Source organism: Anser cygnoides, chromosome 1, assembly GCF_040182565.1.
Source record: "Anser cygnoides isolate HZ-2024a breed goose chromosome 1, Taihu_goose_T2T_genome, whole genome shotgun sequence".
Classification (NCBI taxonomy): Eukaryota; Metazoa; Chordata; class Aves; order Anseriformes; family Anatidae; genus Anser; species Anser cygnoides.
This window is the reverse complement of record NC_089873.1, coordinates 179,586,159-179,608,439: the sequence shown is the minus strand read 5'-3', so window position 1 is coordinate 179,608,439 and position 22,281 is coordinate 179,586,159. Positions and strand designations below refer to the sequence as shown.

Sequence of the window (22,281 nt, the reverse complement as noted above, 5' to 3'; positions counted from 1 at the left end):
TTTTGCAAAGAGTGAGGTTGCCCCTATTGATGCAGGTATAAAAAAAATAATCCACTTAGGGATTCCTCCCACCTTGGTGATAGGTTGAACTGCAGCTGTATGTGATGAAAGTCGGTCATGGCTGGAAATTTCTACAGGGGAATGAATCCTCTGTCTGCCTTCTGTATTCAAAAAAGAAGGATCTATTGTAAATTGCCTGAAGTTGAAGATAGCATGCAGTTGCTTTAAATCCCGTTATTTCAAAATATTGAAAATTCCTCATATTTTAGAGAGGAGCATGTGCATTCTTCATTGTTTTTATCAGTGCAGCTTTTTCATCATGGACAAATTTTAAATAACACTTCCAAAAAAAAAAAAAAGCTGAGAAACTTAAATAATTCCCATGCCTGTACCTCTTGGGTACAGATCTGCAAGGGCCCACAGTCACCAGACTTGGAGATACTCGGAAGCCATCTGGACGTGGTCCTGAACAGCTGGCTCTAGGTGGCCCTGCCTGAGCACAGGGGGTTGGACAAGGTGACCTCCAGAGGTCCTGTCCAACCCTAGCCCTTCCCTCATTCTGTGAGGGGATACGGACTTGCAAGGTTGAGGTGCTCTATGTGCTGATGTCTCCTGGGGATTCAGGAGTACCCGAGTATTGTAAGATTCTAGAAAAAGCTGTGACTACTTGCAAATACTGGCAGCCACCTGAAAGCCACTTCATTCCGTGCTAATCATTGATGCAGTTTTTAAATTCACTGCTCTTTTTCTTGCATTCCTAATTACATAGGCTTATCTAGGTTGTTACCTTTTCTTGTTTCCTTATTTGGTATGTTCTTTTGCTGCTGTGAGAATTGGATAAGCCAGTTAAAATGTAAGGGTTATTAGAACAGCTGTTTTAATAGGATGAGTTAAGTCTACAGCTGTTATAAATGTATGTAAAAGTTTATCCACAACTGACTTAGGTTGTAGGAGGAAGAAAGGATGTGTTCTGTTTTCCCTGAGAACTAGGCATTTTGATTTTGCATTGATTCTGTGAAAGCGCAGTGGCTTTTTTTTTTTCATAGTACTGCTCTTGTGCCCTTGGGGATAGCACCAAGATTTTAAAATCTCACAAGTCTTCAAAGAGGGGTTGGTTTTCTACGTATACCATAGCTAAGAACTTCAGAGTGCTGTAACTGGTAGCTGTAGATTATGACTACAGCCTTGACATAACTGCAGTTTCTTGATGCACTCAGATCATGTTTATCCTGTGGTGCAAGCTGGACGGTGACTTTTTTCCAACTACTTTTAGCTTAAGAATTGAATCATATTTTCCAAAGCTTGAATTTGATGACCTTTAGAACTGAACGTTATCCTCTGAATGTGATGAAGGGAGATGGATTGAATTTGGGAAGGCTTTTGAGTGTGTCTTATCCCTGACTCACTAGGTAATATCTGTGTCTTGGAAGAGTTTTTCAAAGGGCATGTGTGTGGCATATTTCAGTGAAGAATTTTTAGCTTCAGTGGGGAGATGCTTGCCCTTCAGGGAATTCTGAGTAACTGGTTGCCCAATATCTAGAGCATTTGCTGTCTATACATGGTGCTAACATTCAAGTTGACTTGATTTGGAACAGGCTTGGACCCGATTCTCCTAGATGAGTGCCTTGCTACTTTTTAGCTATGCTCCGGCAAGCCTCTCTTCCCTCCTTAATGTAGAAGGAAGACAAATGTCTGAGATTTACTTTGTCATAAAATTGGGTTCTTGTCTTCTGGCCAGCCGTGCTTAATATGTGTTATTCAGAGCACTTAACAGTGCTTAGTAAAGACTTGCTATGGGAAAAACCTAGATAAAAATCTCTTAAATAGAAAGGAAAATGTAATTTGAGGATGTTTTCTGCCAGTCAAGTTGTTTTTACTTACTGTAGGGAACACAGCAGGGGGTTCCTCCGTCTACTTTCACTTGCAGAAAGTCCATGGGAATACTTTGTCAGATAAGCACGATATATTATTGTATTAAGTGGGTACTGTTTCACTGCTTTGGCATTCAATTCACTTAGCTTAAGGCAAAAAGTAAAATGAAATGCATTGGTACTTAAGTACTCTTGAGGCATATGTAATGCAAATATAATGCTTTAGCTTCGGGCTAAAACTTGTAGCAATCAAGTGCTAGACCTCCCTGTCCATCTCAATCCTGCGAGCCACGTTTGCAGGTCTAAACATAATAACTGGTATGTTTCTGAACACAGATAATGTGTGTGTGTGTGTTCCTCCTTTAAAACTTAGGTGAACCCATAGTGGCAGCTTTTGTTGTGTTATGGGCAGTTGTTTTTTGGGGGAGGGCTGGGGGGTGTATGTTAAAGGAATAGGTAGAAGTTTCTTGTAAAGTTGGGGATGAGGAAGGTGCTTTGAGCTTTGTGGACAGTGTATATTTTGTTCTTGACAAAGCACAGAAACACACAGAAAGGTTCCAGAAGCTGTTGGTGAACGGAAGGATGGCGGGGAGCTTGGAGGTTGAGTGGAGATGCTGAAGGTACTGGGGACAAAGGGAATTTCCATTGGAACCAGGCAGGATGAGGCAGCTGTTTCAGCACTGCAGCCAGCTCATTGTCAGTGTTTTTTTTTTTGTTTTTTTTTTTGTTTGTTTTGTTTTGTTGTTGATTTGTTTTAGGTGATGTTTTACTTGTTCAGACTTCTTTTGAAATATTTCCTAAGCTTTTTGGTCAGCTGTAGATATACTTTTTAGAAGACCTGGTGAGCTCACCTCAGAACTCTGACTGCAAATCAGAGTCCTGTCCCAAATACTATGGGAACAGGACAGCAAGAGGTAAGAGTAGCCTCACCACAGGTGGGATTACTCTGTGCTGCTGTTTTGGGGATCATCCAAAATGCCTGACTGTTGTAGCTTCAGGCTGACTTTCTCATCTTGGGTATATGTGCAGTGCTGGTAAACGAGGGGGGTGAGCCTCTCGGTGGTGGTGTCACTGGTTCAGTCCAACTTTTTGCCCTGTGCGAGCAGAGATTCGGTCCACCCTGACGTGCAAATCAACAATTCAGTCTTTGCCAACTGTAGTTTTATGCTTCTCTGCATCTTTTTTGAGCTGTATTGAACAAGTAAGCAAATGGCTGTGTAGTGTTTAGCTGCCTGCTGGGTTAAGCCCTAACACTCCAGCCTTCCCATTACTTTCAGTCTTTTTTTTAACCCTATAGTTTTGTTGTCTCTTTTCCTTCTTTTTCACCAGTCTGAGTTTATCCCACTTGTTTCCTCTAATTTGCTCTGCCATCCTAATCCTCCTAGTACACATTCACATGGGTAATTAAATTTTGAAGATAGTAGGATTGCAGTGCTCTGACATTTACCCACCTTTGGTGACAAACATCCATCTTTCTTTCCTTCTTCTCTAAACTTTGGCCAAAGAAAGGATTTGCACTGGTGTCTGCTAGCACAGGGTCAGATTCAGGGAATCCCCTTCCACCACCCCCAAATAAATACAGGCAGGTTAGAAATCTGGTAAGTGTTCTTACTTGTGCATGCTGTAACTCTGTCATGCAAGGAACTATTTTTGTGGTGTCAAGGGGAGACTCATCTTCCGCAACGGTAGTAAATGCTGCACAGTAGTCTGAGCATCCACTGTGGGGAACAGTGCTGCATCTCTTCATACTGTTGGATCATTGGTCTTACTGCTATTGTTATGTTGCCTCAAAACATCTCCTTAAAAAATAGTTGTGTTTAAATAAGACTTTTTTTTTTTCAATCTTGCTGTAGCAAGACCATTAATTCTTTTCTTTCAATATGCTACATAGGTAAATATGTTCGCTTACTTGAAGCATGAGGTGGGGAGAGGACTTTGTTGTGTGTGGAAATGGGTAAGATACACAGTCTATGTAATATGTACTTGGTATTGTAGTTCTGGCAATTTTACCAGTCACAAGCTGTATTACTAGTCTGTCTGCTTCTTCTGTGGCTACTGGAGCTTTCTTGGTGTTCTTGCACACAGAATAGTTGAAGATGTATGTGCCAGTGTTTAAAGCATCCATGAGAAAGATGCTTTTCTTCCTTTTTACTTGCTTTGTGTCTGCCTAAGAAAATAACTGATAGGAGCCTTCTGTTTAGGAAGAATTATTTTTGTTAAGCCTGTATAGACATGAAAATCACCTACAATATTGTTTTTTTTTTTTTTCCCCTGTCTGCAGAAAAAGACTTTTTAAACTGGGGGGACAGGGAGAAGCGAGTCATGATTTGCCTCAAGATGGCCTAATATGCAAAATACAGTGACAGTCTAGTTCACATATGTATAAACATTTCCTTGTCTTTTTAAGTGTTTTCACCTTGCTTTTTCTCTCCAGACAGTTCTTGAACGTGTACTCGAAGGTACTGCTACACTTTCTACATTCAAAAGAGCACAGAAAGCAATTGCTGTTTTTAATGTATCGGTTTAATCTGCGGTAAAAAAAAAAAAAATCTAAGCATATTGAATGATGTACTTGTAAAAAACATAATGATCAAGGTCATTTTCATTTTAAAAAGCAAAAAAACAAATTTAACAGGCCTTGAAATCCCACTCTAAGAAGTTTTTAAAATTTAAATATTTCAAAGCAAGTCTTTTCTTGAGATTAAGGTGAAGCTTATATGAAAAAAAGAAGTTACAATAGAACAAAATACTGAATTCTATTCTCATCTTTTCTCATTTAACACTTTGCTTTTTAGATACGCTGTTTAGCATTCTGCATGAAGTTGTCTTTATTTTCTTTAAGCCACGATTATGTCAAATTAATTCCTCTTTTCTGTGTCATGCAGTGTTAATAACATTACTAGGCTTGCAACATTTCGAGAGCTGTTTAGTCAAAAAATGAATGCTCCAGAAGGCGAATTTAAAGAAAATGGGACCGTTCTGTTTGTGAAGCCCATGTAGATGGCTCCGTAAACTCAGTGGTAGAGTTCAAGACGTGTAATAGGGATGAAAGCAGTATAATACCTCTATTTCTGTTTTCAAAGACTGGGAATCCTAAGTCGTACTGTCTTCACGAGTGTTTCAGCTTAGTACCTTCCTTAAAGATTTAATATATAATAGGATCAATCCCAATAATTACAGGGTTTGCCTGAGCAATAAGGGTGAAGTTAGGAAGCTTTTTTTTCGTCCTTGATTACTGGTAAGCAGTTTCTCTTGTGGGGAACAGAGGTTAGCTTCAGCAGAGCTGGCATGAATGGCTGTTATCTAAGTGGAATAAAAGGGGTTGTAATCTTGTGTCAGAAGTGTCTAGTTCAAGGATTTATAAATACAGGGCCTGTTGTGGGCTCTGAAGGGTCTTGAGACTCTTTGGCCTGCAACTGCGTGTAAATACTTGCGCTATAGTAGCTGGAGAGCAGATAGTTGTTAGACACCGCCGTGGTATCGTGGATACAAGATTCTTGCTGCCGGGGCGGCTTTGATGTTGGGATGTGCGAGGGGTTTTGATTCTGCAGCCACGCACATTCCGTCCCGCGGCCCCTTTTCCTGCCGTTTGTTTCCGATCTAACACAATGTGCGCTTTCCCGCGTCCCCTGGAGCAGCTTTGTGGGAAAGGTATGCTGTAATTGGTTTATAACCATTCATAATGACCTGGCAACTCTGTATGAATAGCAACAGGGAGCAACTTAACTTGTGATTTATTTAACTAAGCTACATGGATGAAAGGTACTCCCGAGTGTACAAGTTTAGCCAGTTGCCTAATTGGACATAAATTTTCACATCTAGCTCAGAGGGTTTTGTTACGAAAGGCTGAATTTGGATTTATGAGCAAGCTTCTAGACTGCTAAACCAGTTTGTGAGCAAAGTTAGATGTCCCAAAACAGACGATACTTAGTTGTTGAATTCAGTAAATGCTAGTATACACTTGCCACTGGCAAAGCTAATGGACTATTAATTTAAGATTTTATTTACACTGAATAACTGACCTCGCTTTTGGTACAGTAACACACACTTTGATTTAAAAGCCAGGATTGGTGATGCCCCTTCGGCCGTAGTCTTTTATGAGTTTATTGTAATGTTTCTGCTTATTCTGACAAGGAACTGAAAGCTTTTTCTCACACAACACCCATGATGCGAGCGACCCACCAGCTGCAGGGCATGATGATTCGGCAGGCGGTACGACAGCCTTGGTAGTTGTAGGGCCACGGGTAGTAGCCCAGGAGAGGCTCGCAGATCCTCTGGCACTGCGTGTAACTCCGCCTGCATTCGATGCAGCACACGCCTAGGTGATCCAGCATGGGGTCAAAAGCCATCCCTTCACCTTCCAGTTGCTGAAATTTAAAATGGTAAATGTTATCCCTGTTATTAAATGTTATAAAACTCTAAGGTATAAATATTAGTGAAGGGAAAGATTTGAAGATAGTCATATGGGTCTTTAAGGTAGATGACCATGTCTGAAGCTTATGCTGCGTTTTTAATGTTTTTTTTTTTAATGCTTTTTTATGGTGTTCCAAGGAAACTCTCCAGTAAGCTCTAACCTGGCAGGTGTGTGTTTTGTTGTTTTCTTTTTTTTAAATTCATAATATTTCTCCCTTGTCTTTCATTCAGCTTTTTTTTTTCCCCCGTGCCACACTGGGTTGGCTTGTGGACAGCGAGATTTCTGCCTGTTCTGTACCTGACATTAAGCAGCTACATGGAGCACAGCACGTATGGAATATTTAAAAGCAGGCTCTTGCTTCTGCTTTCTCTCTTCAAAGTTATTTTCCTCATTTCTGGGGGGGAGGGGGAAGACAAACTGAATATTCTGCTTTTTGAAGCTAATTGGTTCTTTTTCAAGAACACTGAGAAAAGCAGCAAAGAGTAAGTGCTGGCATCTAACTTTGAACAAAAACACTCGGGTCAGAAAACTGGCAGTGCGCTTCAAAGGTGAGGCACAGAAGGGCCTCAGAAAGGTACAGAGCTCAGGCCTTTGGTGACCAGTTCCTTATCCTGATAGCAATTGAGGGTCTTTTTTTTCCCCCCTTGGGTAGGATTCATCTTCCTTTAGTGCAGATACCTGCAGTGTGAACTTCCACAGCTGAGCTCATCATCCTGACTCCCTTTGAGGTGGGTGAAGAGAGGGAGTTCTAGGCATGATTTACTCCACCCTGAAGGGAGGCCCTACAATGTAATGAACGGTCCTTTTGAACCAAATGAATCTGCCTCTAGAGAAAGCCTGGCTACAGGCAATACCTGCTGGTGGAGGTGAGTCCTACCCTAGAGGTGCGGGGAACTGGAAGCTCTGCATCTGGCACAGGGTCCCTCTGGGGCTGCAGCGATTGCTTTGCCTCTGCTCCACAGGGAAAAAAGGTGACTCAGGTCTTTTGGACTTCACGTTGGTAGATGTGAGGAGAAGCTGAATTCCAGTGCCACTGCTACATTACTGACCTCATGAGAGAGTCAATTTAGATCCGCTTTATTTGGAGTGATTAATTTGAGTTTAATTAAGGGATGTCAACTTTGCTGAACGCTGTCACAGTATAATGATCTCCCGCTGTTGCATAAATGTCAAGTCAAAGCTGGAACTTATTTCCAAGGCAGGAGGCATTTATCTTGTGACAGTGCTGTATTAAAGTGACTTACTCCTGCTGCACCAAATGGGGGGTGTAAATTGTCTGGCGCTGGTGCAGCAGACTGGAAGCTGCCTCCTGTACACTCGGTTCTCCTGCAGCGCTGCAGGGACGCGGGGGCAGCTCCTGGGGGCTGCTTCATCTCAAAGAGCAAGAAAATTCCCTGATAGGCATCTTCCACCCGCTGCTGCTGTCTCTGAACAGGTTCTCCTCTGTGAACTGCTTGCCAGGGGGCCTGCACTTAGAAGTAGGCGTGTTTTACTAGGTAAAGGTTGGACTAGATGATCTTGGAGATCTTTTCCAACCCAAATGATTCAGTGATTCAGCTCTACTAGTCTGTGCTTTCTGGAGGAGAACTGAACAGACAGAGACAGTGCAGATTTTAAAACTGTGGTGTGAGTACTTACATTGTATGGGTTGTCTGGATTAAGCGTTTGGTCGCCCTCTTGTCCGACATCGGTTTCTTGTCCAACTGGCCTGGTTTCATTAGACTGCTGATCGAGCTCTCGAGTCAGCTGGGTGGTGGGTGGCCTGGTGTTGACCTCTTCAGTAGCAGCTTCCACGTCTTCTGTATTAAAGGTTGGTTCTGACTGGCGTTTGTTTCTCTTCATTTCTCTCCTTTCCCGTTGCTTATCTGAAAAAAATAATCAGGAAAATAATCATATTTTGAATGAATATGTCCGTGTATTTACCCACAGATTATTCTTTTTAAAGAAAAGCAGGGGCAGTCAGAGTGAAGGCCAAACAGCTTAGTGGAAAACTGGATAAGCATCCCAATCTGGGAACTCCTCGCTTTCCTTGTACTTTCTAAGCAGCCAATATCAGTCCAGAGGGGGGTGAGATTGCCTCTCCTCCCCATTTCCTCCCCTTGAAGCTCAGCAGGAGTGAGGAGATGCTTTTTGACTCACTGTATGGTCACTGATGTTACCTCAGCAGCACTTGCCAGCACTACCAAGAGCAGTCGTATGTGAGTCTCATTTTTGTGAAGTACTTTTGTGACAGGCTTGTGCCCTGCTCCCAGGTTCAGCTGGTGGACCTGGTGGGAACAGCTTCTGGGCTGCCTTGACACTGCTCTTCTGCTGCCCAGTAGGGTGTGCAAGGTCATGAGAAAAAACAAAACATTGGCAAGTTGGATCCACTGGTGCTCTAAATTTTTTTTCTCTCATTGAGGGTTTTAATCACTGGTCTGAGAAGGTGTAAATCTTTTCAAGCCCTCTCCTCTCCTTCCAGGCCTGGAAGTTACCTGGAGGAGCTGCCATCTCCCTGGTAACTCCTGAACACCTTTGCTAGGCTTGGCTGCATGTGACAGCAGTACTTCAGCCCTGGGACTGCCTCCAGGACCTCACAAGCTTCATCTACCAGTCACCAAGCTAAAGCATATCGTCCTTGCACTCCACTGAAATCCTCTTTAGAAGCAGGTTGGGAAAGGAGACATGGTATGGTCCTCAATCAGGACCTTGGTGGTCCCCAGTCCAGCTCTTGGCCAGGTATGGTGTTCCTGCTGCCTGGTGTCAGCTGCCTGAAAATTGTAGGGAGCTGGTTAGAGCTGTTGTCTTGTCCTTCTGTAGTAGGAATCTGACCTCTGTGGGAGTGATTTGTCTTGGAAATCCCCAAATGGACTACATAAATTGAGTAAAGGCAGGTATTGAAGACCAAATGTCTAGGTAAGTGTGGTTGATCTCCACAGAGTCTTGACACCAATGAAGGGTGTAGGAAGATGGGTGGGAGCTGATGAAAGGATACTGCTGTCCTGCATGGGTAAATCGTGGGGCAAACCTCATTGGGAAAGGCATTTAAGTGAAGGGAAGGATAACATACTTTTCAAAAGCGAGAATTTTTACCTTTGGGATATGTAGGTCGAAGCCAGAAAATTGGAAGATCCCCACACAGCTCTAAAATCTTGGGACTTAGGAAGCCGTTATGCTTGATAGGTTCATCTGCAGCCACCCAGATAAGGGAGTTTTCATCAAATCTAACAGGCATGATTTCATCTTCCTGGGGATAGAAGAGCACAAAGCCTTTGCTAGTTGAGTGAACAGTCATGGGCCTACCTGCTGTTAATTCCTGAGCATCAAACTGCGTAACCGTCAGCTGCAACTCGTACCACACATCCTTTTATTTCGTATGAGCTGATTGTACTGAGACAAATCAGGACCAACGGCTGCCACCACTGAAACGAGTGGCAGAGCTACTGTCGGGTTTTGCTGGGGCTGAGATTTCACCTCTCCTAGGCTTTTTCCCTGTTTACTAGAGATCTCTCAGTCCAAAGTGCCAGATTTTCAAGTGGTAAAAACTGAAGCTCTACCACTTTCAATAGGCCAGCTGAAATGAAACCCTGATCTTCTGTCACGTCCTGGTCTCATTCGGCATGCTCCTGAGATAGAACTGTTTACAAGAGAAGAAAAAAACCCAACACCTTGTTCAGAAGTGTCGGAGTGGATTATAGTTGGAGAATGATTCCAGCTTCCAGTTTTAAGTCAGTGTGATCGGCCCGATTAAAGGTCTTGTTCAGTAAAAGCAAAATTCAATTGACCAAAAGCTTGAAGTGCAAGTTAAAGGAGCCTGCCTTTTTGAAGTGTACCCTGCAGGTTTTTGGTTTCTATCTTCAAAGTAACGTAGGAAAATGCCAGTGATTGATTCTTTAAAGTTGTTAGTTCAAAGTATTATTTTACATAAAATGTGTAAGTATTCTACAGCAACAGTGAAATATTAAAAGAAAACCAACTAGTGAATCATGGAAACCAGTATGATTTCAAAGTTAAAATTCCAAATTGCTTCCATAAAAGTCATCAAAACTTGTTACATAACTGACTAGATCAATTTATTCTGTCAAGTTGTTGTTCCTTTAATGTGTTTATTGATTTCTTTGTAGGTCTCGAGTCATTTAAGTTCACTATCCAATCTGTCTAGTGAGAACTGCTCTTTATTTATTTCCTCCCAGTTTCGTTTTTATTAGCATCAGAAATAACTGAATCTAGCTTTCTGAAATAAAAATATCCTTTGTTCCTGTTTGCCTGCTTACAAGCCAGGATGACTTCAGAGTTTGGGTATTGATGCAAATTTATTTTAATCGACCGTTTTTATAGGTAACGCTGGTTATACGTATTGTTAGAAAACAGCATGAGTACTCACAAGTAGACGTTTATCAGAGGGAGAACTTACTCTAAGTAGAAAAATAAATACTACTTTGCTATTCCAGTCATACATCTAGCCAGGAAAGTCAAGCAGCAGAGAGAGGTTAACATTCCAGCAATGCCACCTCTTGGTTTGTCTGCTACCGCGAGTTGTATGCAGCGAGATGTGGTGCATCTTCGTAGGAAATGCCCAGAAAACAAGGCAGGAAGGAAGTTTGTTGTAGCCAGGTGGAAACTAGAAGTAACTTTGGCCTGCGTTAAGGTGATCGCTTCAGGACTGCAACCTTATTCTTTAATGAAAAACTGGAACGTGGGGTTTAATGCTAATTAAGTCAAGAGCCCTAGTCTTCCTTTAAGGTAAGGTGGAAAGGATGTGGGTCTCCGACCACCTGGAATTGGGGTGGGATCTTTTTGCCATCGTAGGGAAAATCACACCAAAATCAGGGAGGGTTTGATATGGTCTCCTGATGCTTTGCTGATTTGTGTTTAGAGGGAATTATTTCTTCATTTTTAAGTAGACGTTCAGCAGTCACAGCATGTAGGTGCATCAGGAAGGGCAAGAGGAAGATATCGAAGAAGGTGTTTCCATGTCTTCTCCCCAGTTGTATAAGGTGATGCTGGCGTGGGAGCTGGGGCTGTGCAGCAAGTTCACTTGCAGCAGGCTGCAAAAGTCCCTGAGACGTGGCGGTGAGGTTATCTCAGCCATGGCCTCGCAGTGATGACAGCAATTCCTAATCCTGTCCTGCGTTTCCCATCCAAGGAGAACGATAGCCCAGGTGAGCAGGGGTGCCCTGTACCAAGTATTTCAGCCTGGGAGCGTGCCGGGCTGATGTAGCTGGCAGATTTAATCCAAAGGGCCCCAAGTGCTCTTTATAAAGCTGGATTAGCTGGGACTGCCTTTGGTTTAAAAAAATACATATGAAAAAAAAATTAATGTGCCTGGATATCCATATAGGATATTTTAACTTCAGTCGCTGCTGTGAAGTCAGGATTTATCAATCTATATTAAAATTGCTGTCATGGCAAAGCCCGCTCTGCGCTGCTGGCAGCGCTCTTTATTTTAAAATAGCTTCTGCTCCTCGTATCATGGGAGCACGCCAAGGCGTGCTCGGGACCGGCTGCGCCAGCTTGAAGCCATGTTTTCTACCCTGGGCCCATATTCTTGCCCCACAGAGCTAGGGACTGGTGTGTAGTGGGGGACACAGGGCAGTGGGGCTCGTGCCTGCAAGGGACGGGGTGTGCGAGCCATCTGTAGCACGACCCAGAGCTAAATCCTCTCCCTTTGCCTGGGGGACGCGTCCCAAGGGAGGCCCTGACCTCCTCCATCCCCACGTAGCCGTGTCTTGTTGCTCTTTGTCAAGTGGAAGCTACTGAACCCTGCGCTGTAAGCTTGTGGACAAGCACTGATTAGCTTTCTGCCTTTGCCTGAACGGTGCCTCTCTTCCAGCGGGTTGTGTCAGCTCCTCTTTTACTGAGAGCGGAGCAAACACGGAGGAGTGGGCTGTGGGTCTCGCGTCTCCCGTGTGCTCCTGCCAGGCTCTGAGCCACGAACCACTTGGCTGTACTTGAATAACTGGAGTGGGAAACTCAGGTTTCGTGCACCTAAAGCAAGAGGCTTCATATGAATGAGGTGGGGAGAGGCTTGGGCTGGTGTCTGGGTGAGAGTTACAGCTTTTGTGATATCTGATGTGAATTCCATGAAACGTAGTTGACGTGATGTCATAAAGCGAAATCAGATGTAGGCTAAGAAGGTAAATTATTAATAATTTTTTACCGTTACTACTTCTGAAATGAATTTTTGCAATAATGTTTTCCCCGTATTGATTATTTCCAAAGACTTGGCTGCTGGAGTTGCCGCTTGTGCTGATAATGGGTAAGTGTTGGTAATTAATCTGTTGGGATCTGTCCCTAACCCCCTTGTAGTGACTAAAGCCACTGCTTCCTCTGTGCTTTCCCATCACAGCCTTGTGCACGGCCTGATATCAGGCAGATCCTCGTAGCACTGATGTCTCCTTGCATCCTTTGCAAACAGGACTGGGGCTGGCCCTGCTCCCCTCCTGCCATGCCCCTGACCATGGGGTGATAAACGCCCCTCTGACACCGCTCTGGCTGTCCTTACCTTTCAAGGACCCGTAAAGATCAGCCACAGACCCCTCAACTGTCCAAAGATGACTTGCTCAGTGGTGTTCATACCATCTTTATTTGCGTTTAATATCCCTCTAAGTCCCTCTCTACACAAAGCTTTGCCTTTGAAAACAAAAGGGTTAGCCCTTACCAGGTCAGAGGAGAGGCTCGCCTTGGTCATAGCGTCCACCTCAGGGACGTGAGCTTTCGGCTGGGCTTTGATGTAACACTTCTCTCCTTCAGCGAAGCGGATGCCGGTTATGCCCTACAAAAACAGGACGCACGTGGTTGGGCACAGCCCTCCGCCTCCCGGCCGCCCCGGATAGAGCACTCGAGCTGGGCTAAAATTGCCACCGACTTATTTTTTTTTTTTTTTCAGCCGGAAAGTTGAATCTTAATTAAAAAACAGATGAGATGCTCTTCTCATAATTTTAGCGTTGTAGTTTTGGTGAAACAGGGTCTGGGAGTTTTCGCTCTGTTTCTGACAAACGGAGGAGTTTTATGTAAGTGCCTCCGTGCCAGCTCCGGGCAACTTGGAGCAGCTCTGCCGAGGAATTAGTTACAGCGATTTGAACTGTGCCTTAGCACCCAACGTGGGCAGCCTTGAAGTCGTGCTAGCTGGCTGCATGGTACCCCCAGCACCTTGACACGGATCCGTGCAAATACGTGGGCAGCTGGGTCCGATGTGTGCGCTTGGAACGGCTGTGACAGTGAGGGGGAGCTTGTGGGGGGGGCTTGGGAGCAGGAATCTGTTCGTGGGGCTTCCTTCAGCTGGGCTACAGGGGTGAAATGCAGTTCCCTAACCATGGGTGTTGAGTTTTGAGCAAGAGAAGGGCACCCCAGCACCTCCAGGGGCTGCAGGTCTCCTGCAAGTCCTGGGTCGCATCTGCCAGTACCACGAGCACTGCATTTGTGCAGGTGAACCCTGTCTGTCCTTGCGGTGTTTCTGCTGTAGGTTTTGGGGTACCTGTAAAAGAGCTCTCTCTCCTGCACGTGGACAGCCATCAAAATAAAATGACCAATGCCGGAGCAGCAAGAGAGGGGATGGCTGTGCAGGGCTAGATGCACAAAGGAAGGAGACTTCGCGGTGCACTGAGCACGCTAGGAGCGTTTCGGTGTTGCCAAATCCAAGTCTTTGCTGACTATGCAGCCAATGGAGCTGTGCCAGTCCATCCCAAGCTGCTAATGGAAGCACTTGGCCTTTGGCAGTGCCTGCCTTTACTTTATTTCTCCTTCGTGTGCATTCTTGGCCCCAACCCCAACTGGCAGCATCCCTTTGCTCTTGCTGAGCCCGTCCCTGCAGTTACAGGCAGGCACCACCCCTGGCAGGTGGCTCTGGTGGAGCTGGGGCTGATTTGGGTTGTGCTGGGTGTTATCTTAACCGGCAGCACGTGTGGAGGTGATGTGAATTTGGCATCGATCCAGTGGCACGGTGCTTTCGTACAGATGTGAACAGCAAAGGCAAATCGTAAGAGCTCGTCACAAGTGCCCTTACTCAGCTGCTAATTAATGTTGCTATGGTGATGTTTGCGAGGGCTTCATCGAGGCTGAACCACAGCTGTTGGATACGTCCGAGTCCTGTGTCTCCTGGCATGGATTTGCTTGTGCTTTCGGAGGAACCAAGGAGCCAAATTTCTCCTTTCTAGGCTCAGCAGGTGGGGACTGGCTGCTCCAGAAGCCCTGAGCAAGTCCTGCTGGTGCCCTTTGTTTGAGGTGCTGCTTTGGCTTAGGACTTTGAAGTGGAGAGTTTTGCACCTGAGGTCGTTAATCGCAGGACCTGAGCCCTGAAAATGGGTTTCTGCAGCACTGTGTGGGCAGACCTTCCATGCAGTGAGGGGATGGAATGGGCCTTTAAAGCTCATCTAGTTGCTTGGGCAGGGGCACCTTCTCCTACATCTGCCTGACCTTTGGTTCCTTGGGTGTGGTAGAGCTCAAAGAGCTGTTTAGCTTTGGGATTTGGCATCCGCTAGCCCAGGCTGGGTGCTGAGCTGCTGGGGTTACCCAAAAGCGTTTGCTGCTGGACCACCTGTCTAAGCACAGTGCGTTTGGCACATGGATGCATCAGCTGTGCTATAAATGCCTCTGTTCTGGGGCTGAACCCAGGCCAAGCAGTGGAGAAGAGCTCCCATCCTTGAGCATCTTGTGTTGGTCTGTCCTTGGTGTCTGCTTGCCTTATGGGGTTGACCCTTAAATGGTGATGTTTTGGGTGGGTGGCGGTGCTTTTCCAGTTCAATTCCCTGTGTCACAGCCTGCCAGAGGGTTTTTCTAGCACAATCCTGAGGGCACATGTTGCAACCCTATTTCAATGTTTTGGAAATGCAAAGTGTTGCACGGAGCCAAACCTGTTGCAGCCTAATCCATACTGGGATGGACCCTGGCAGGAGCTATCATCTCCAAAAGGCATTTGGACTTTGTTTTGGAAGAAACTCTTTGGCTTCCTGTGAAAGCAAGCCAGGAGGGCATGGATATTTGTGTGGGCAGCTGGGGGACAGGGAGCTCAGATCAACCAGAGCGGAGAAGCTGGGACAGGGCAGTGTAGAGACCAGTGCTGGAGCATGTTATGTGGAAGACCAGAGTGGAGGTACTTACAATCTGAAAATCATGGACTTCAACAGCCTCCTCACTCCCGCTTCCTGTTTTGAATGTCTCCAAGTTGTTTCCAGCATCTATTTCCATTGATCCATCTTGTACTTTTCCGTTAATGCTCATGGTATAGTGAACATTGTACACCTGGGATTGATAGCAGAGCAGTAACACTTCAATAATTGTGCATTGCCTTCTTCCTAAACCACGTGATGGTCAATCTGGCCATCATATCCCTATTCAGGGGATCACAGCATGGCTGAGGCTGTCAGGGAGCTCTGGAGGCCCCCAGCCCCAAGCCCTGCTCCAGCAGGGCCCCCCAGCGCAGGGTGCCCAGGACCCCGTCCAGGCGCCTTGTGCCGCTCTCCCAGGAGGAGACCCCGCAGCCTCTCTGGGCAGCCTGGGCCAGTGCTCAGCCGCCCGCCCAGCACACAAGTGCTGCCTGGTGCTCAGAGGGAGCCTCCTGCCTGCCCCTTGGTGCCCACTGCCCCTGGCCTGGCGCTGGGCACCCCTGAAAAGAGCCTGGCTCAGCCTTCAGCTCTGAACTTTTAGCTCTGTAGGTATTTGATAATGTGGTCCTCAGCTGAGGATTAATACACTGCACTTCACCATCAGGGCAGTCCCCCTGTGGAGTAGGTCGCCCAGAGAAGTTATGCAGTCCCCATCCCTTGAGGCTTTCAAGGCTTGAACAGATAAAGCCCTGAGCACCGTGCTGGGCTACAGCCCCCCAGGGGGCCTTGGACCTCTTCCTACTGCCTGGTTTCCTTCAAAACCAATGTGGGCTGAGTCCGCATCCAGGCTGACTCCAACTTAAAAACCTTCTAGTTTATAGTTGAGGAATTGTTTCGTACATTGGCATGATTCCCAATGCGAGTGAATGTCCTACTCTGCAGGAGACCAACCCGTATTTATTCCTTAGGATGTCCTGCTGGGGTGCAGCAAGGACAGGTTTCCCTTGAATACAAACACGCTTCCCAGCTTGTAATGGACGTGAGCTTTGTTTAAATTGGGTATAGAGGTATATAGATTTGTCAGCATATTTGCTGTTACCCTGTTATTGAATGAGGAAAGCAACAGCCTGGTTTATATTTTCTGTATGACCACAATCGGTGGGGAGGGGATTTTGTCCCTCTTGTGCAGCCTTGCTAAAAGTGCTACGCAAGCGGTTTACTTTTGTTCTTAAAAAAAAAAAAAAGCCTCACAGCATTTTAATGAAAAATTTACACTGACAGCTAGAGACAAATTTCTTCTTCTCTCACCTTCTCTCAGGAAAATCTGAGGTGCTAAAGATTTATGGTTCCTCAGTCAGACACATTCAGTCCCATATTCTCTGCTGTCCTGGACTCCTACTGAACGTGGTACCATAAACCCAGACCTTTGTACATGGTGTTCCCTCCTGGGGGCTGAGCCAGAGCTGAGGGCTTTTGTTACCACTGTCAGTTATGGGAGAATGTGAAGATTTAAACTAAATTTATCTTGTTTACCTAATTAAAATTACCTCTTTTTTTTTAGCATTGCTTCTTAAATGCTTGTAAGTCTCAATGTAGTTTTTTGAGCTTGAAGGCAGCTTGGAGAAAGGCCTCCAGGCTTTCCCAGTGTCTTCACCTAGAGATTGACTCTGAACCTTAATGACAACCATGTATGTGACAGACTTTGCAAACCAGAAATCAGATGGTTGGAGCAATAAATAAAGGCAAACTTTGTCCCCAGATCCATATATGCATTGCACCCCCTTCCTGGCTCTGTACCTGCTTACATCCCTCTCTCCTTTCAAAAACCCAGAGCAGCAGATAGCACTTGCAGCTGTTCCAGAAGGTCAGCAATACGTCTTTTTTTTTTTTTTTGTCTAAAACCTCGCACTTTCTCCGTGATTATCAGAATTATTCCTACGTGTATGCATGTATTTCACAGGGGACTTCTGCTCTGTCTGCTGGGGCTTGCACAAGGCTCTCCTTGATGGTAACTGGTGCGGGGCTGGCAGCAGCACAGAACTGCTTCCAAAGCAAATCCTGCACCTATGGAGCAAGTTAAATTCAAATGTGCACAAGCATCTTTAACGTGTTCTAAACCAAAATCTTAGGTAAATAGAAAGTAAAATTAATATATAAACACAGTCCAATGCTTGTAATGTCTCTGAAGGTTGATCCTTACGCTGATCAGCAGCTTCTCAGTTTTGTCCTTGCATACAGGCTCTTTCATGTACCCCAGAAAATGTAAATAAGAGAATGTATCATGACTTTAAAAATTGTTCCACAGCTGTTAACCACACATGCCTGTGTGTATGCACAGCCATACCAGCCACCAATGAGAGGACTGATCATGCCAATTAATGGGTTAAATATAGCATTACACGTCTGAGGGTCCAGGTAGGATCCTGCCCAAGAATGCAGCTGATGTGAAGAAGGAATGCATGCCTTTCAATGCTTTTTTTGTCCTGAGAGCTGGGGTTTGCCCGGGATGTGAATCCCTGGGGAGGAGTTGGGTTTGAGTTTGCTGGGAATTTGTGAGCAGAAATCAATGTAGTGCCTGTGCTCTTGGAGATACGCTTCACGTTCAGTAACAAATGTGCTTCAGGAGGCTCCATCCAAACCATCCAAACAGCCAATAAAGGTAATGACTATGGTGTGTGTGTGTGTGTGTTTTTTAAGGCATGGAAAAAAATAAAGATCTGCTTACAGACCTCTTTACCGACCTCGCAAGGAAAGTTTCTACCCCATGCCTCTACTTATATGCAAACAGTGCACAGGAAGGGGGCTTGCTGTACCGGTGTGTTTCCGTGCTCACCTGCCGCTCGGTGGCTTTCCAGAAGTAGAAGGCGCCGATGGCCCCGGCCAGGAGCAGGAGGGCCCCAGCGATGAGCACCGCAGCCCCTGCCTTCAGCAGCCGCCCTGGCCCTGGAGGGGGCACTGCTGCCGTGTACGCCTGTGGGGAGTGAGGTGCTGGGAGTGGGGCAGGGACCCCAGCCCAGGGAGGGTCCCCCAGCTTTGGGTGTTGGTTTGGACCCTTGTCCCATCCTGACCTGACCTGTCTGTTCTGCTGCATCCCAGTCCTGACCCACCCGACCCATCTGGTTCTGATCCAGTGCATCCCATCCTGACCTGTCCTGTCCTGATCTGACCCATTTGCTCCTGATGCGGTAAATCCCGTCCACACCCATCGCTTTCAATCCCAGTCCCATCCCGTACCACCCCACACCATTGCGTCCCACCCTGATCTGACTGGACCCATCCTGACCCGCTTGTTCTGCTGCATTCTGGTCATGACCCACCCGACCCATTTGGTCCTGATCCCGTGTATCTCATTCTGACCCATCCCGTGTCAGCCCACCCCATTGTGTCCCATGCCAATCCAATCCCTCCCAACCCACCCCTTCTGCCGTATCCTGGTCCTGACCCACCTGAACCGTTTGGTCCTGATCCAGTGCATCCCATCCTGACCCATCCTGTCCTGATCTGACCCGTTTGCTCCTGATGTGATGAGTCCCGACCCAACGCGTCGCATTCAACCCCGATCCCACCCCACCCCATCCCGTCGCATCCCGTCCCAATACAACCGGACCCATCCTGACCCTTCCGTCCCATCCCGACCCTCCCGTTCTGCCACATCCCGGTCCTGACCCACCCAGCTCCTCCGATCCTGATCCAGTGCCTCCCATCCCGACCCGACCCGTTCTCCCGATCCGACGCATCCCATCCCACCCCATCCCACCCCATCCCACCCCGTCGCGACCCACCCGTCCCGTCCCGTGCCGCCCCGCACTCACGGGCGGCAGGCACTGCTCCACGTCCTCGGGCCCCGCTCGGGCGATGGGCACCTTCTCCGACCCCTCTGCCATGGCTGAAGCTGCCCTGGGCTCCCCTGCTCCTGGCCCCGGCGGGGCAGCACCGCCCCGGCCCGGCCCCACGCACCGCCCCTGGAGCCCCCTGGGGCCGGGCCCCCCCCTTTCCCAGCCCCAATCACCCCCCCTCGAGGGGCTGGGCCGGAGCTGGAGGGGATTTGGGGCCCTTGGGCCAGTTTTGGAGAGCGGGGAGTGAAGGGGGGCTCTGGGGGCACGCACACACCGAACACCGCGGGCTGACATTACAAGATGTTAAAAAAAAAAAAAAAAAAAAAAAGTCTTGTAAAATAAAACTTTCACTGCTTTTACGAGCTGGCTGCAGGAATTTGCGACACGCGTCCCGGCTGGGATGCGGAGCTGCCCAGCCCGGCAAAATTTCATCTTCTCCTACAAGGTCACGGACACCACGCAAATTGACCTCTATGGGGGATGTGTCCCCGGGGTTTCTTCTGACTCCTCATCACTCGCACAGCTCAGTGTGTTTGCTTTGTAAGCGTATGGGTGCCTGCTCACCCCCGAGCAGTGGGGTTAAACACATCTGCTGTAATTTCTTTTTTTTTTTTTTTTCCCAAACTATACAACTTTCTTTGCATTTCTCTGTCCTGCTCTTCCCCGCATTGCTTATCTGACAAGCCCAGGGCTCCTTCAGTTACTGAACATGTGTCCCACATCTTAAACCCATGGACCTCTATGGCAGTGAGCCTGTCCCATGCCTGCTTGTCCCACCGAGTGCCACATCTCCTGCTGAGGCAGGTTCAACCGGTACCTTGCAAAGTGAAAAAAAAAAAAATTAAAAAAAAAATTAAGAACTTGGAGGCTTGTGCCCTTTGAGCCTCACGCCTTGCTGACACGGGACTGGGGAACAAATCCCGGAGAAGCCCATCCGCATTTTCTGTCCTGAAACCCAGCTTCATCCTTCCCGTTGATTTCTGCCATTAACAATCAGATCTTAGCCAAAAATTAACAGGCAGGGCTGCCGCTGAAAATAAACATAATCACGGCTCATTAAATCAAAAGCAGAGCATACTGTGCAACTTCCTAAAGTAGGGCACTTTCTAGCCTGCACTTGAATGACACACTGTTGTAGGTTGGGGCTAATAATAAGATTATGATCCTCTTCATTAGCAAGTATTTTGTTGCACCAAAATCTTGTGAATGGATATGTCTGTCTTGGCAAAATGTGCGAATCCCAGCCTTTGATCTCAAACCCCCCTTTAGCACTGCTGCTTTAAAAAGACAGATTTATTTTAAGGCCCCCCGTGCTCATCTCCCGTGCGAAAACGTGCCGGGGAGATTTCTTACACACTTTGCCACCTCCCGTTAACCCCTCTGTTCGTGCCTTACCCTACACGTGATCGTATATCTGTTTTCTTGGGGGTGTGGGGAGCACATCCCTTGCCACCGTGATTGATGAGGTGGCCGCGGGGAAAAGAGGGCTTTGGGCAGATGCAAACCCCTGCAAACAGCCTCGCATTCAGGGGCTCCGGGCACTCGCTGCGGAGCGCAAAAAGGCGAGCGCAACAGCCACTGTTTGCAGGGCTTAGGACAAAAACGTGACTTGCCTTTCACCGGCTGAATTCTTCATTTGCAATAAAGATGACGACGATACTAGTGTCTGAGCGCTGTCTCCTCTCTAAATAACGTGTGTGTGCTCAGCTGGATTAAGCCAACTTCTGAGGCTAGAAATCATAATAACAGTCTTTTACAGGACAGCCTTTCTGGTCGTCCGATACCATTATCCTCTGGGCTGAAAAGCATTCCAGAGTACTTGGAGCACTACAATGAATGTGAGGTTGCTTAGCTGATAGCACGGGCTTGTCTCAAGGAAGCACATTTTCTCATTATTTTTTTCACAGCTCTGAAAAAGTTTAGAAGGGGAAATGGAAATATTAAAAATGAGAACTATTTGGTGAAGCTGTGCACCCTGCCTTTCTGTAAGCCTCTTCTGGTTCCTTATGTGTTTTATCTCCATTTTCTAAGTGTCCCAAATAGTTATTTGAACTTCACGACGGCCTGAACTGAAATTCATGAGAGCTACTGAGACTGGGCACTTTCCCATGCTTTCACACCAGCACAGCCGCAACCTGGTGGTGATTCAGGTCTTGATGTCTCTTCTAAATAACCAGAGTCCTCTGGGGGAAAGTAAAAAGCAGTCCTATAGAAAAAGAGAAAGGAAATGTTGGCTTTGATATTTAACCCATGACAGCCTTAGGTTTTGGAGAAAATCTAAGGATTCTTTCCTGCAGTTAGGCCAAAGGATAAAATAATACTTATGTGTGCTACCCTGGACATTGCGGTGTTCCTCAGGGGTTTGCTTTTCCCCTTCTCCCCCTTGCCCATGCACAGGGTGTGCCAACACACTGCTCCCTTCCTTGACCAGTGAGCTGCTGGCAACACATGAAATTTCACACACCAAACCCGATGTTTTTTTTCTGTGAAATGCTCCCTGGAAAGCCCAGTGAGGTCCTTTGCTCTGGTACTTCAGGAGAAGCTGGGCATCCCCCTTTGCTGTTCTTGGGGTACCTCCCCAGCAGCCACACCACGTACCACACTGAGCAGCTGAGCTGGCCCCTCTCGAAAGGATGGCCTGAGATGCACTGGGGAAGGACCACTCTCAGCCCGAATCCTTCCTCTTCTCTCCTGCGGGAGGGTGAGGACATATGGCCCCTCACGATTTGCTCTTCCTCACCCCAGGACATGGAAGGCAGATTTGTTTTTCCCCAGGGCTGAGTCTCATCCACCCATATGTCTTCATCTTATTCTTCCTAATTTAGCTTGTGGCTGTGCCTTCTGTTTTCCTTGAATTAAAGAAATAAAATAAAATAACTAGCTGTCATTACATGCTTTCATTCCTACATTTCACTATGTGGTCTCTTTTGTAGCTATCCTGTGTAAATTGCTCATAGACGACTTTCTTTCTTAACCTGAAACCATGGCTTGGTGCTTTGGAGGTAGTTATTACCTTAAACAACTTAGTAGCATCAATCTCTTTCTTTCCCAGAGGCTTCTTTCCATTTTTATGGGAAATCTGATAGGTTCCTTTCCATTTTGTAGCAAAAACTTGTGACTTTTTCTTATCCAAGTGC

At 46.6% G+C, this 22,281-nt stretch overlaps 1 protein-coding gene across 1 annotated transcript; it reads right to left on the bottom strand.

Moving 5' to 3' along the window:
- Positions 1–5,938: 5,938 nt before the first annotated feature.
- Positions 5,939–19,377, bottom strand: CNMD (chondromodulin). Its single transcript, XM_048047700.2, has 7 exons — positions 19,121–19,377; positions 18,142–18,279; positions 15,364–15,504; positions 12,926–13,039; positions 9,358–9,511; positions 7,924–8,150; positions 5,939–6,238 (listed from the first exon to the last, which is right to left on the bottom strand). Exons 1-7 carry the CDS (start codon positions 19,190–19,192, stop codon positions 6,023–6,025), a joined length of 1,062 nt encoding a protein of 353 aa, XP_047903657.1. The 5' UTR covers positions 19,193–19,377; the 3' UTR covers positions 5,939–6,022.
- Positions 19,378–22,281: the final 2,904 nt, after the last annotated feature.